The sequence below is a fragment of the Panthera uncia genome, chromosome C2 (assembly GCF_023721935.1).
Source record: "Panthera uncia isolate 11264 chromosome C2, Puncia_PCG_1.0, whole genome shotgun sequence".
NCBI classification, from domain to species: Eukaryota; Metazoa; Chordata; class Mammalia; order Carnivora; family Felidae; genus Panthera; species Panthera uncia.
In genome coordinates, this window is record NC_064810.1 from 8,423,705 (window position 1) to 8,436,724 (window position 13,020).

Consider the following 13,020-nt stretch of genomic DNA (forward strand, 5'->3'; position numbering starts at 1 on the left):
CCCTCCTTCAGACCCTCCTCTGCCCCCTCCTTCAGACACTCCTCTGCTCCCTCCTTCAGACCCTCCTCTGCCCCCTCCTTCAGACCCTCCTCTGCTCCCTCCTTAAGACCCTCCTCTGCCCCCTCTTTAAGACCCTCTGCCCCCTCCTTCAGACCCTCCTCTGCCCCCTCCTTCAGACCCTCCTCTGCCCCCTCCTTCAGACCCTCCTCTGCCCCCTCCTTCAGACCCTCCTCTGCCCCCTCCTCCTTCCCTCCCCCGACATGAGGCTCCTCGCACCTTGTATCCGCTGCACGTCAGGCCCGCGTTTCTTTTCGCCAAAACACACTTCATTCGCAGAAAGAAGGACCTCTCTATCTCGTACTCTGAAAGCAGGAGTGAGGTTAGATGGGCCAACTGTTCCACGATGCTTCCCCCGATTTTGTCCCAATAATATCAGTCGACGCTCAGGACCAGATGGGGCAGCCGGAAGCCCCATCCCAGAGTGCCCCGACCCTGACCCAGGGAGCTTCTGCCTGGGGCGGGGACCTGGGTGGGGTGGGGAGACTGGCCCCAGTCCTGCTCCAGAAGCAGGCAGCTGGAAACGCGGCCACAGCAAGAGCTCAGGAAACAGCCACCTGGGGCCAAGGTGAGGACTGTAAGCGCAGTGGGCCCAGCCCCCCTCGGCATGCCCATGGTCCCCTCCTGGCAGGCACAGAGAGGCCTGGCACCAAAAGAATCGCCTTGGCTAGTCCTGGGGTGGATGCCTGGGTTGGCCAGGAAGGCCCAGAAGCATCTGGCTTCCCTCAGGGTAAAGGACACTGAGTAAGGGCTCACAGGTACAGCTCTTTCCCCAGCAGAGGGAGACAGCCACAGGGCCCTGACATTGCCCGGGACTGCCTTGGAATGCGGAACCCCCTCAGCCAGATCAAAGCCTTTGCCCTCATACCTAGCCCCCTCCTTTCTCAGGGCTCTTACCCTCCCCATTCGGTCTTTCTCTGGCAGGGCCAAAGGCCTCACCCACCAGTCTCTGACCTCACTAGTGCAAATGCAAGTGAGTCCTCAAAGGAAACTAAATCTGCTTTAGTGAGCAGATGCCAGTTCTCTGGAATGATGTGTCCATGCCCCGGGTAAGGGTGAGGTCACTCCACGCTAAATAGAGTTATTTGGTGGCAGTTAATAGATTAATTTTTAAAGAAAGGTTACCCTTAGGAGTAGAGGCAAGGCTCCCAGCCATCGCCTATGAGGCTCCTCCCTTCCCCCTGTTTGGAGGGGTGGCCATATTTACCCACAATTCCTCTGCAAGCAGGCTATGGTCTGTGAGACATAAGGCTTCCCTGTAACGTGGCTGCCTGTCTGCACCATATCCAGCCAAGCACTGAGGTCTAAAAAAACTTCACCCGCTAATTAACCATGGAGCTTTGGAGAAAGCCAACAATACAATGACCATGACATGATGGGGCAAGTTCAGACGCACAAAAACAACTCTGGATAAGAAGCCAGGGAGAGGTCTGAGCGCCTGTGAACCTCAGGCTTTGCACACTTGGGTGGAAATGAATCTGGGGGCAACCCCATCTCTCTTAGACCTCTGTGCTTCTCTTGTGTTGTTGCTGTACCTGAGACACGAACCCCACAGAGACTGGGATTGAAAGGGTCTCATGATATTCCCAAGACTCATGTGCTGTCATTTTACAAACACCCTTTTAAGGCTATGACACAGAAGGATGATGTGAAACCAGAGCTAGTGAGAAAGCGCCCAGGCCCATGTAATTAACACACTGTGGAACTTTCTAGAACCATAACAACCCAATATTCTTAGGGAGTTCTCGAAGACTCCCACCGCCTCTTCCAGCTTTAAACAGCCCCACAGTGAAAGAATGAGATTCAGGTACATTCCCCCCCAGCCCTCATTTTGTTAGAAATTACTTCTTCAGGGCCTTATTTGTGTGCATTTATGCAGCCAGACCATTTGCAAGGAGTTAAGAGTCACAGACCATGGCTAAAAGCAAGCTGCCATCTCAGAAACCAGGACAGCAATCTCTCTCCCTCATAAGGAAAAGTGAGGCTTACAGCGACTAGTTCTGGGGCTAGAACATGCCGGTGGGGGGCGGGGGGGGTGGTGCACAGAGTTGAATCTGCAGGTAGTTTTACAACTGAGTGGGCTCGGGGGCATCAGCTAAGCTTCCGACTTCAGCTCAGGTCATGATCTCACAGTTTGTGAGTTCGAGCCCTGCATTGGGCTCTGTGCTGACAGCTCAGAGCCTGGAGAGTGCTTTGTATTCTGTGTTTGTGTGTGTGTGTCTCTCTCTGCCCCTCCCCTGCTCGTGCTTTGTCTCTCTCTCTCTCTCTCTCTCAAAAATAAATAACACATTTATAAAAATGTTTTAAATAAAATAAAACTGAGTGGGCTCTTCCAGAGTCTCTCTTTCTAGCCTAGAACAGCCTCCCCAGGAGGAAGCAGTAAGAGTGGAACTCGAGCTTTTCTCTGGCTGGCGACCCCATTCTCACCCTGCTTCACCGTTTCTCCTTTCGCATTTTGTTCTACTGGGGACGTCTGGCCAAGTTGGGATACTATAGTCCAGAGCAGACAAGAGACCTATCGATCAACATGCTGGTTGGTCTCATTGGACTGTCAGACGGAGTTACAAGCCCAGGGCCCCCCGAATAAGTTCCTCTGTCTTCCCAGCATGCACTGCAATTACAACTTAGGAAGTCACTTGTGTAATGATGTGCTCCTCACCCTTCACTGAATAGTCAAGCCACATCATGTCCTAACACGGTGCTTATGACCATAGAACCCAGTCAATAGGTGTTAAATGATGGGACTGCCGGGTGGAGGAACCTGCCCCCCACACGGAGACAGGCTGGGGAGGTGCACCTGCCTCCGCCTGGACAAGGGCTTCTTGACTGATTCGTGCCATGGCATCTCTACCCAGAATAACGTTTTTAAGTGTCGAAGATAAAATATATGAGATCACAAATGGAACCAGCTGTGTTGAAAACAGTTACCAAAATATTAAAACAAGTGGTGATATGGTTATAAATGTGCTGGTTTATTAACACGTGAGATAACAAGACCCAGTGGCAGGCTCATAACTCTTGAAATTCTGAAGTAGCAATGAGCCCCAGTGATATGTTTAAGTACCTGCAAGAACACTGGAAAGTGAAACAAACACATGTGATTCTCGTTGTGGGCAAAGCCGTGGGTACTAGTGAGAGGAAGGGGACAGTCTACAGTCTATACGCAAAGGAAAAGCGGAATTCAGCCAGACAGAATAAAGATGTCATTCTTCCCAGGCAGTTTCACAGACCCCCTGAGTTCCATCTGGGGGCCCTCTGGTGAAGAAGCCCAGGTCTAGGTTGTGTCCCTGGAACTCTAAACCAAGAGCACTTTAGGGGAGAAGCCTCTGACCATGTTTCTTTACCTCCTACAGCACCTCACGTGGTCTCTGGCATGAGAAATGAGATCCATAGTGTGGCTTCAAAGGACAGAGGCATAAAAGCAAATGCCCCGTGCTGTGTGTTTTCTGGAGAGGCCCTGCTGGGCGGCCCCAGTCATGCTCCCCCCACCCCTTGGCAACACAGGGAGCAAAACCCTCAGGTCACATCGAGAGCGAGAGCGAGAGCGAGAGCGAGAGCGAGAGAGAGAGAGCGCTCTTTCTGGTTTTCATTCTGGTTTCTTTTCATCCGGAGGAAATACCTTGTAGCAGGTGATGGTGGAGGGGCTGGTGGGCCGCGAGGACAGCTGTCATCTCGTCGTGGTCGGAAGGATGGATGTACTCGTAAATACTGTTGCCTGTGAGCTCCACCTGCCACAGAGGGAAGGGAAGGGTCAGAAATCCCCTCGGGGTTGCCTGGGTGGAGGAAGGGGAAGGTGCACCGTAGGTAGGCACCACCAGGGACAGGGGTCCGACCTCTCCTTGCAACCCACACCGTGTCCCCATGCAGAAACGTGTGGCTTTCATCAAGCAGCGCTCTGAACCGCCTCCCACATGGCGATTGGGGTCAAAGCCAAGACAGTTCTGAGCAGGAGGAACTGGGAAGTGAAGGATGAAAAGGTGTCATGGAGGTGGGTGACCCCCATGGCCCAGGCAGTGTCCTTTATACAGGAGACAGCTTAAAACAGACTGGAGCTAGGGCCTTGCCCTTCCCCCCGCACTCCCATGCTGCCTGAGGGGACTGGCCAGCTGGGACACCAGCTGCTAAGTCCAGACTATCGTCCCTGCGAGAGCCAAGTCTGCCCTCTCAGAGGCTGAGCAAGTGGGAGCCACAGGGGTTCCAGTTCATTTCTCCATCAGCTCTGAGCTGTGCCCCTCAGGCACCGCCGGGCCTCTTTCACGTGGCTGGAAACGTGTCCCTGGCCTTCCGAGTCTGGGATGACTGTGTTGCCCGATGGCTCCCGCCCACGGGTGTGGCGGGGAGGCTGCGGGACCTGCGGGAAGGTTTGGGCCCGCTCCAGACAGCCATGTGACAGGCTGGTTATTTCCCCGGGGGGCGGGGGGTGCGACCCCAGCACTTGGGCACCACCTACTTCCAGGCACACCCTGCAGAGGACAAGACGGCAGGCCTAGAGGCCATGTGGATGTTGGCCAGGACCCTGCCTTGCAGGGATGGGGGTCTCTAGGAAATAGCATCATTATGACCTATCCACAGAGGTCCCTGGTGATTCGATGCCCAAACGAGAACTTTCCCACTGTTCCCCCCAAGCATAAGTGCCATGATAGGGGATATTAGAGTCTCAAGGCCTGGACCCCCTTACCCCATCCTAAGATGGGCAGTGGTACAGAATGTTCCAGAAACTCTGACCATCACAACGGCCTTCTGAGCAGTGCCGGGTGGATCCTATATTAGAGGTACACCAGTATAGATGAGGGCTGTGTCAGTGCATCCGGAATTAATCAGGGGCCCAGGGCACTGATGGCTGTTCCACCATGGCCAGGAAGAGCCCCCAGGCCCAGGGTGGAAGAAACTGAAAGCCAGCGAGAAAATGCCCTCGGGAGGCAGAGAACCTTGGGCAGGTCTGATGAACTCTCTTAGCTCTGCCCCACGGGGAGAGGAGGGCAAGCTAAAAGAGCAAAGGCAGGCTTGTGAGTGCTCTGTCCCTAACCACCCCCTTGTTATTTTTAAGCGTGTTGTGAACCACATGTTTTGTTGGGAGGCTCACTGGTCTCGAGCAGAGCAGAGACGACACGATCTTCTGTAAAGGGGCAGCTCTGACCGTGCCACCTCACGCAGCAGGACGGAGGCAGCCAGGCAATTTAATGGACAAGTTCTCCTGGGAGCCACTGTTTCAAATTAGCATCAAGGCCACGAGCTCTTTACTTGGGACCACGCGGCCATGGAGAGGTGAAGTAATTTACCCCGTCCTCTGAGCCAGCTCTTCCAATGTCTTAAGACGTATGAGCTGCCATTTTATGCAGAACAAATTATGTTTCTGGCCCGCCAAGGAATCTTGTCTCTAAAACGGCTTTCGCAGTTCTGTTTTCTGCATTATTCCTGGAATGTTTCTTTCCAATATTGTGCCAACAGAGCCACGGAGGGAGTCCCATTACAGAGAGCCTCCCTGCCTCCCTCCTGGACACTCGCCTCCCAAACCCGCACTTTGCTAATGACCGAAAGGGGATTTGCCTGTGACAAAAGTTATTATGTAATTTCACTCCAAACTATAAGGAATAAAAGCAAAACATTCTTCTTTCAAGTCGTTTCTGTTCATCCTTAAAAAAATTTCGATAAACCAGCAGATGTTAAGTCAGCCACGTGGGACGGGACAATCTCTTCTTCCCTGAGGACAGCAGTGGGGGCTCCTTGTGAAGCTCTCTCAGGTGGAGAGGGACAGAGGCTAATAAGTAAGGCAGCTATTTTTTTTTTAAATTGATTTACAATTTCTACAGCTTGTTTTTAAAATGAAAAAAATAATGAGAATTATTTTTGTGTTGGTCCATCATTTTTCCCTTAGGCATGTTTTTGAGGGAAAAAAGAAGTATTCTAGTTTGCTCTTACTTAGGAAAAAAACAACACGTCTTTTTATTTTTATTTTATTTTAAAAATTTAACTATTTATTTTAAGTAATCTCTACACCCAGCGTGGGGCTCGAACTCACAACCCCAAGATCAAGAGTCACGTGCTCTTGTGACTGAGCCAGCCGGACGTCCCAGTAACTCATGTCTTTTGAAACATATTTATAAACTTGCAGAAAGATTTGCATCTCTGCTTATAGGGATTCGATTTGCGTTTTAATCCTAAAGTAGCTTCATCTGTTTTCAAAGATCCCATTCTCGCCATATGCGTTTGGAAAAAGAACAGAGAAGGTCCGTGAATGAAGAGGCTTGATTTGCTGAATACTTGGGTCAATTATAAACTCTAAGGCTGTCCAGGAAGTAAAATGGTCTTCAAATAACGGAAATGTTTTTAGAGAACAAATTTTGGAATGATAAAACAGTGCTGACCTTGACTCAAAATTATGGTTGACATGGTGTTTCCTGTATTTACATATCTACTCGTGCTTTTGAATGGTTGAAAGAAATGTGGCTACCTCACAAAAAAAAAAAAAAATTATAGTTGTCGCTATAAAACTCCCCAGGTCTCATACATCAACCTTATTAAAACAGACCCTCAATGTGATATTTTAGTATTTGTAAAACCCTGCTAACTACAAAATGAATTGCTTTCCTACTAAGAGCGTTTTTATGTTTTGCTGAATACCTTTCCTTCCTGCCAAGAAAACTACATATGATAAATACAGCACTAAATGGATATATTCTGGGTCAGAAGGGGAAAGTCACCCAGTGCTCTGGAAATGCGCATTACTCTGCTTTGGGCGTTTTGCTGACTATGGTAAATTAAGCATTTTAAAATAAGATGGTTTGGGTTTCAGGGTTCAAGTTATGTCAACAAACATAAAACGCTGTCCTTTCTCTTTATTTCAAAAGTGAAAGGATTAGGTCTATGGCCCCAAACAATGCCGTGGCTATTTTTACGGTTGTGGTTCCGGCCACAATCTCAAATATTACATTTTCCTTTATATGTCTCATAAATGGCCATTTCACACATACCTATAGTTGCTTGAAAATTTACATTAGTTACCTAGATGTTATATAATACATGCAACTTTGGTGAGGAAATCTAAACCACAGGGATACTTAAAAGTGTCTGAGGAAACACACAGCAGGTTTTACAGGGCTTTTTTCCTTTTTCAAATATAAATAAGTTAATCACACCAACCAAAAAACCATGGAACTAATCATCTAATAAACCTGTGTGGATAAAGAATGCTTCCCCAACTCTACCCCTCCAAATAGATATAAACGTGACTATATGAATTATTACGTATCCTTTGCGTGTGCATAGACCGAATGGAATTTTCAAGCCTGAAGCCTGACTCTGTTTCCCAACACTTGGACGGTGAGCTGAGAAGACTTACTTGTACTTTGTGGTTGTCTCTGTCACTTTCTGGTAAGAAAGTCTGACAGCAAGGGTCACTGTGTCTCCTAATTTAAAAACAAAAATAGTAAACTCTGCCAGATTTCTTACTCTAACACTCGTTTAAAGAAAGCTCAATAAAACGCTTTGAATTAGGATGGGCTTATCACACATAAAGAATCATTTTTATACCCTCCAAAATAGATAATTGAGATAGTTATTTAGGTAGTGCAGATTTGAAAAAAAAACACCACCACCACTTTGCCGTGAATTATCACACAATTATGACAAACCTAGGAGCTTATGTTCCCTAGGAGCTGCTAACACAGAGTTTAACCCTGAATTAATGTGAAAGATGTGGTTACTTAATGAGATGTCATCGAAAGTAACTGAAAGTTCTTGGAACACAGAAGGACGCTATGTAAATATAAGCTATTACCACTATCGTTATTCATCAGAAAATCTGTCTGAAGGGTTACTCTGCTTACTGGATAGAATTTTAACATTTTCACCTCCGATGATTATTTTTTTTTTTTCAACGTTTTTTATTTATTTTTGGGACAGAGAGAGACAGAGCATGAACTGGGGAGGGGCAGAGAGAGAGGGAGACACAGAATCGGAAACAGGCTCCAGGCTCCGAGCCATCAGCCCAGAGCCTGACGCGGGGCTCGAACTCACGGACCGCGAGATCGTGACCTGGCTGAAGTCGGACGCTTAACCGACCGCGCCACCCTGGTGCCCCTTCACCTCCGATGATTAAAAAAAAGATCCTTAAAACTATTTTAATAAAGTTTTCATGTTGACATCCTTGCCTGACTTTTTGCTACTAATAAAAATAATCTAAAAGGTGCAAAAAAATTTTTTTAAAGGAGAAGTTGGGCGTTTGACATCCTATTCAATACTTCATTTTACTATTTAAGTAAAGAAGACAGAAAAAAATACACATTGTGATTCTGCCTAGAGTTCCTTCTGCAGAGTTAATCGTGAGCAGGAGGCAGATTTGTGGGAACGGTTCGTTGTTGCTTATTTAAACAGTTCAGCATGGAACACTCCCCAGACACGAACGAGGGCTCACGTCTGCATTAAAGTGTTTTTGTAGCTGGAGGCTGATGCTGAGGCAGTCCCACCAAGAGATCAAGAAAAAAAAAAAAAAATTCAGTCGCTCTACACCGTTTATCTTTTTTTTAAACTGACACTTCTCCCGGCCAGCAACATAATAAACAAAAGGCATCTCTACAACATTCTTGAAAAGTGATCATGTATAACTCCCTGCCCTTCCAAAATTATGGCACCAAGGTTTCTCTCTGCATTGTGACCAAAGGGAAATATAATTTTAATTCTGCCTAAATTATTCTGTTTGGATTTCCTTTTGTAGCATTCATCGTGAAGAGGAGGCACACTGGTCACCTATCCAATATTTTGGTCATTCTTAATCATTGTGTTCATGGACAATTAATTTCATTTCCCACATAAAGAGAGAAAAATGACAGAGAGAGAGAATATCATACTAGACTGAGCAGCCTGCGTGAACCAGACCATCCTGGTGTGCGCACAGGGCCTTCTCATGTGCCAGGCCTTGTCACATGACTAAGCAGTCCTAGTATGTGCCCACCAAAGGACACTATTTGAAACAACTTTTGTGCTACTTGAGGTACAGTTCCAATGAAACCGTGGGGACACCCGGCTTTTGTGTAGCTCCCTATGGTTTATAAGTCACATAAAATGGGCACTTTGATATATTTCTTACCACAGCCCTGAAACAGAGGTAGAGCAGGCATTATTTTCTTATTTAAGTTATGGTTCAGGGAGGTTAAGTACCTGCTCTATCAAGACAATGAAACCATATAACTATACGTTTCCCTTTTTGCTTTGACTGCTAGGGAACTCAGATCTGACTTTAGTATTTGATACTAGTGACTTTACCTGTTTTATCTTTGTGCAGTCCTTTTTTTTTTTAATTTTTTTAACGTTTTTGTTCATTTTTGAGACAGAGAGAGACAGAGCACGAGCAGGGGAGGGACAGAGAGAGAGGGAGACACAGCATCCGAAACAGGCTCCAGGCTCTAAGCCGTCAGCACAGAGTCCGATGTGGGGCTCGAACTCACAGACTGTGAGATCATGACCTGAGCTGAAGTCGGACGCTTAACTGACTGAGCCACCCGGGTGCCCCAATGTGCAGTCCTTTTTAAAGAATGTGAACTGTTTTGTCTTTTTTGTGACATTATGATAAGACTAACCAAAGATTTGATAAATTATGAGGAAAAAGTCAAGTAATCTACTCCAAATCATTCAGCCACATATCAAATTAGGACTAGAAACCAGGATGGTTATAACTAAAGGGCCTTAAATAATTCTAAATAGGGCAAGATAGAAACTCAGAGTATAATACCTTGGAAAATATATAAATAGTAAAAATCATGTTCCCAACAGTATTTCCTCTTCCACAAGTATACTACTACCATCAGTCACATAAGTGTAAGAGCCAAGCCTTAGCAAATCTTATCTGGGAGACCTGGTTTCGTAAAGGAAGAGAAGAGGAAGAGAAAAGGAAACACTAAATAATCTTAATATGAGATTCTCTTTAAAGGACTTTGCATAAGAAATGCTTTGCACAGACACCACCCCCTCCTTGGGCGTGGAAGAGAAGATTGTAAACAAATAGCAAATTTTAAAAATGCATCGGCAGAAAAAAGAAAAGGAATACACCAGATGCAGGTTTCCAAATTGGTAATTTTGTTTTTCAATGAAAAAACTCCAGCCACGTTAATTGGCATGTTTTATTTTGGCGTAACTACAGAGGGGGCTGGTGCAATACAGATTATTCATCTGCCTCCTGGGAGCCCATTTCCTGTATCTAATTAATTCTAGTGTGTCTTCAGTTGTGATGGACACAAGCACTCTGATAGTTCACAATGTAAAGAAACATTTAGTCTCTATAGGTATAAAAAGTGTGACTTTTGGAACCACTATCCACGCTTATTAAATCAGAAATGTGAACGGCAACCATCAGTTAGACTCCTCCCCTCCCCCCACTGGGAGGAGCCCAGACAGCAGCCGAATTCTCCCCCAAACCCTTGGCTTGACGCAAATAGATAAAGCTGTGTGCACCTCTTTCCTTTATGGGATGCACCCCCTTTTAGAAGACAGTTGCAGAAAAATCGGTAATATTTAAATGTTCTAAAGAAAACAGGACCTTGCTGAGCAAAACAGTAGTAAACTGAGTTTTATGAGTTTCTATCACAAGCATATAAAATGCTTTACTGAAACGACCACTGAACTGGAAAAACTCAGGAAAAATTACCCTGAATTCCATGTGAACACTCATAAATCTACACCCCCCCCCTTCTCTCTCCCCAAAGCACAGTCTGCATAAAATCCATGTTCGACATCAGTTTCCCTCTTGCTTTCATGGCAACTCACAATACCACGTGCCGACCAGCAAGCGTGGACTGAAAAATCTCCCTTTGTAAAGCTCTTGTTAGTGGCAGAGTGTTACTGCAGAAGCAGAGTCCAGGCTATCAGACAGAATCTCAGAACAAAGCTGACTGTTGCAAAGATCTACTGGTCATTAATCCCAAAGGAAAAAGAAAGTAAAACCTTCAAAATGTAACACGAAGAGCCCTGCGGGATGGCCTAAGAAGATGATTTTGCAATTTCGGATTATTTCATACACAGAAGCAGACGCTTGAACAGAATCATTTTCAAGTTGGACAAGACTGTCAAGGTCCGCCAACACTTAGTTCTGTATTTTGGTTGTACATGAAATTAGGGAATACCTACCTGTGACAAGCCTAAATGTACAGAAGCTGTTTCCGATATATACATGATTTTGCCATCAGATGCTACCACGAAAACAAATCCGTCCAAAGTCTGTAAAAGAAAGTGCCAGAGTAAGAGGTGACAGTTCTACATCAGAGTTAAATCAAATAATTGTGCCATCACTGGAATGGAGGAACATATAAAATATTATCATCAATACATATTTGTTCAATGCAAAATGGAGTGCAGGGCCATAAGAAGGACTGTAGGTTACAACGCTCACGGTGCAATTCCCGGGACCAGGCTCTCAAATGCTTTTAAAGCACTTTAAAAACGATCTTACAGCCACATCACAAAAATCATGCAAAACATTTGAGAACTCCTAACATGCTCAGTTTAAATGCAGTAGCTTTATTGTTTAGGGTTATTTTAGCACTTAGCACAAATCTGGACTTCTATGGTACTTAGGGGGAAACCTACCACTATATAGACCATTTTATGTCATAATTGGCAGTCCTTTATACCGCGAGGACATATGCTTTATTTGCCACAATTTTCTAGTTACCCCTAAGTACCATTTGAATAATAAATTCCGAACACTACCACTCCCCTGAAAATAAAATACCCGGTGATTTTAACAGACTATGTCTACAGAATTAACTACTTAGAATTTGCAAGAGATCAAATAACCTTTGCAAAATCCAAGGAGAAAAAGTATCAATTTCTGAAAAATTAAAACTACCTAAATGATATTGCCTAGGTTGGCTAGCCCTCAAAAAAATAAAGTAAAATTTTAAGAGCTAATTAAGACAAATAAAAAGGTAATGATTATATTTATATGTGGCAAGGATAAAAAGACTAAATTATTTTTGAAAAAGGAAACTGCATTTTATTTACCCGTTCATATTTTAGATCCAGAACCAAAGAAAAGCAATAAAGTTGGTGAAAGATCCATACAACCCACAATGCTGCCCCCATAAAAAATATTCCAAATTAATTTCTGGCCACAAATTCTATTTTTACAGCATGTAATTGAAACCAGATTACCTTCGGTTTTGCTAAATCTGCCCCCTCTTTGGAGGGGGGCCTAAAAAGAACGTAGTAGAAGTGAAACTTAAAAGATATCCTTACATTCTGTTGTCTCAAGTACAGTTTTACTATAAAAATTCTTTGCCAACTCAACTATCATCGCCCTAACCTATGCTTAGGTTGAAATCAACATCTTGATTATAAGCCTTACTTTCTCGTTCTGAACTCAGCTACAACATATTCTCCCAACTAAATTCCGTTTCAAAAATATAAAACACACCGCAATTTCTAAAGTTATAAACGTTTTGGCACATCTGCGCCCTCGTGCTTAGCTCCAAAATCATTGAAGAGATACATTTATTGAAACGGTATCTGATAGTCAGCCATGTGAGTAAAAGAGAAAGAAAAATCATCGTAATTAAATTCTGAAAGTTGCCAGCAGTAGCTAAAAAAATAATATCCTTAATGGAAAACGTTGGATATACCTTCGCAGCTTCAGATTACCGACTTCTCTTGAATGTATATTAACTGCAAACATGCCCATGCACACAGCATTCCGGCATTAAAGAAACGCACATCGGAGGAACCGAGGCGAGCTGACTTTGCCCGCCAGGTTTCCACGGGAGTTGTTCCTGGTGTTAGTGTTCACTTATACCATGTAGGAGTATCAAACAAGCAAAATACCACGCACGGTGCTGGAAGCGGGCGAAGGGGTAGGCACAGGGCGCGGGAAAGACTCCAAGAGCGCCATTTCCCAGCCCAGGCTGCCACAACGTTTGCTTTATGCTATAAAAGCTTCAGGTTTCAAATATTCTCGGGATCCTCTCTTCCTCAGAG

General features: G+C 45.2%; 1 protein-coding gene across 1 annotated transcript in view; it reads right to left on the reverse strand.

Moving 5' to 3' along the window:
• SIM2 (SIM bHLH transcription factor 2) overlaps window positions 1-13,020 on the reverse strand; it is a 51,296-nt gene that overhangs the window by 27,390 nt on the left and 10,886 nt on the right. Inside the window, exons 3-5 of the mRNA XM_049629138.1 lie at window positions 11,176-11,265; window positions 3,677-3,785; window positions 277-362 (exon numbers count right to left, since the gene is read on the reverse strand). Coding sequence (XP_049485095.1) covers window positions 277-362; window positions 3,677-3,785; window positions 11,176-11,265 — 285 coding nt within the window. The remainder of the gene's footprint in view (window positions 1-276; window positions 363-3,676; window positions 3,786-11,175; window positions 11,266-13,020) is intronic.